Raw genomic sequence first — 2,372 nt, 5'->3', positions numbered from 1 at the left:
GAAGGGGGGGGGGGGGGGTCGAGGGGGCGAGGCGGGCGGGGAGGGGCGGAGTGGAAAGGGGGAAGGGGGGGGGCTGGGGGGTGGTGGAAAGAGCGGCGCGGCGGGCGCCTCCATCGGTGCCGAATGAGCGAGCGACGACGGCGCGGCGAGCCCATGCGAGATGGCGTGCACGCCGACGCGCAGCACGAGCGCGTGGATCGCGGCGACGCGGTGGGCGCCGTCCGGCCCGACAAGGCGCTGACGCAAGTCCTGCAGCAGCGATCGCGGCCCGCGCCCCTTGAGGAAAGCGTCGAGCGGCTCGAGGATGCCGGCGGCGGAGAGGGCGGCCGTGTAGGGCGAGAGGACGGTGGGCGGCTGCGACGACTCGGGGAGGAGGTCGACCTTGAGGTTGGGCGTGAAGGGGTCAGGCAGCATCATGTGGCGCGGGAAGGCGGACAGGACGAGGTTGCGCAACTGCACGCAAGTGTGCGGGATGGCGTCGCACAACGCGAGGTGGTAGTCGCACAGAAACTCGGGGAAATCGTGCCTATTCACCGCGAGAGGCGTGAAGTTTCGCTCACGCGCGTGCGCGTTGAGCCCCGGGAAAGCTGCTCACAGCAGCACGAGCAGCACGCGCAACGCGCCGCGGTACAAGTGCTTCGTGGGCGGGGAGAGGCGCGGCGCGGTGAGGTTGGGGTAGAGGAAGGAGAAGAGGTGCCCGAGCAGCTTCTGCAGCCGCGGCCACCCCTTGCGCCCCGGCGCGAGCAGCAGCTTTGGCATGAAGGAGCGGTGCGAGACGAGCTCGAGCCACGCAAAAGCGAAACCGGGGACGCGGGACGGGCGGAGCGCCTCGAAGGCGGCGGCGAAAGCGTAGAGCATTTGTGGCTGAAGCGTGTCGAGCGCCGGGTCGGGCGCCGCCAGCTCAAGCAGCCAGTTGCCAAAGAGGCGCAAGTACGCGCGCTGGTTGAAGGGCGGCGTCGGCGGAGCGCCGGGCGGAGGCTCGTGATGGTGGGCACCTAGACGGACGCACACCGAGTCATCCACGAATGAAGTCAGCAAGCCTGCTCGCGGCTCGTGCTGGCGCGCGCCGCAAGCGTGGTGCGCGTGCGAGCGTGCGAGGTGCGCGACGACAGCGGAGAGCACGCGCACGAGCGCCGCCAGCTGCGCGCGCGCCGTGGCAGCCGTCGCCGCGGGGGTCGTGTCGCGCGCGCCCGACGGCGTCGGCTCGGGCGTCAGCGACTTGAGGATGAGCACGACCAACTTCGAGTAGGCGTCGAGTGGCCCGAACGCGAGCGGCAACCGCGTGCCGCCGTCGGCCGAGCCGTCGGCGTGCGCGGCGGCGATCGCGAGCTCCGTCGTCACACGCAGGAAACGCTCCCCCTATGGACATGTCTCGGACATGTCTCAGACATGTCATGGGCGTGTCCTGGACACGCCACGCGCTGCACCTGCTCGTCCTGCCGCAGCCAGCCCGCCGCCTGCAGCTGCGAGACGAAGCCGCGCTCGTTGGCGCCCTGCTGGCCGCACAGCGAGAGCCACTCTGCCCAGAGCGGCGCGAGCTGCTCGCGCGCGTGTGAGAGCGCGGCGTCCGGTGGCTCCGCGGGGGGAAGCCGGCGCGGAGCGGCCGCTGCCGCGGCGGGCGGCGGCGCGGCGGCGGCGGGCGCGGCGGCGGCGGCGGCGGGCGGCGGCGGCTTGGGCAGCCGCCCGCCCTGCGCGCCGCCTTGCGCGAGCGCGGTGCGGAGGTCATCGAGCAGGCGCAGCAGGCCCTCGGGCGGGTTCGGCTGCTGCGCGAGGGCGGCGAGCGCGCCCAACAGCTCCTTGGCGTCGGTCGCCGCGACGAGCGGCTCGTCGAGCATCGTGCGCCGCACCAGCCACGCGCTGAAGGCGACCGCGTGCGGCGAGCGCGAGGTGGTGAGGTGCTTGGCGAGGCGCGGCGAGAGGGTGGTCATCGCGACCACCTGCGCGAGGAGGAGCGAGAGCACGATCTCCTCATGTAGCTTGCGCTCGTCGTCGCCGGCGTACAGGAGCATGTCAGCCACAAAGGCGGACACCTTTTTGCAGGCGGAGCCGACGCGCGCGAGCACCGACACGTTGATCTGCGTGGCGAGCCGCGCCGCGGCGCCCGCGTTGGCCGCCTGCTCGTACATGCGCTTGAAGACGTTGCCCGCCATCGCGAGGGCAACCTCGTCGCGAGAGGCACAATACGTGACGCACTCGGCCACCCGCGCGAGCAGCGCGTGCACCTGTTTGACGGGGGGCGGTGTGGGAGGGCGGGGCGGGCTAGGAAAGGTGTGTGGGCTCATGCCAAGCGGGCGGCGGGCGAGAGCACCTCATGGCTGGCGGGCAGCGCCCCCATCCCGACGCCCTGCGGTGCCAGCTGGCTGACGTGCAGC

General features: G+C 72.6%; 1 protein-coding gene across 1 annotated transcript in view; it reads right to left on the bottom strand.

Annotated features, from left to right (window-relative positions):
• The window catches only part of EMIHUDRAFT_423675 (hypothetical protein), a gene marked incomplete at its 3' end in the record, with an annotated part of 2,583 nt that extends 414 nt beyond the window's left edge, over positions 1-2,169 (bottom strand). The window contains exons 1-4 of the mRNA XM_005785738.1: positions 1,428-2,169; positions 1,129-1,359; positions 596-1,056; positions 172-526 (exon numbers count right to left, since the gene is read on the bottom strand). Coding sequence (XP_005785795.1) covers positions 172-526; positions 596-1,056; positions 1,129-1,359; positions 1,428-2,150 — 1,770 coding nt within the window. The 5' untranslated portion in view covers positions 2,151-2,169. The remainder of the gene's footprint in view (positions 1-171; positions 527-595; positions 1,057-1,128; positions 1,360-1,427) is intronic.
• Between the last annotated feature and the right edge of the window lie 203 nt (positions 2,170-2,372).

The sequence above is a fragment of the Emiliania huxleyi genome (genome assembly GCF_000372725.1).
Source record: "Emiliania huxleyi CCMP1516 chromosome Unknown EMIHUscaffold_159, whole genome shotgun sequence".
Taxonomy (NCBI): Eukaryota; Haptophyta; order Isochrysidales; family Noelaerhabdaceae; genus Emiliania; species Emiliania huxleyi.
Note: the sequence above shows the minus strand (reverse complement) of the source record. Positions and strands in the feature narration are given on the sequence as shown.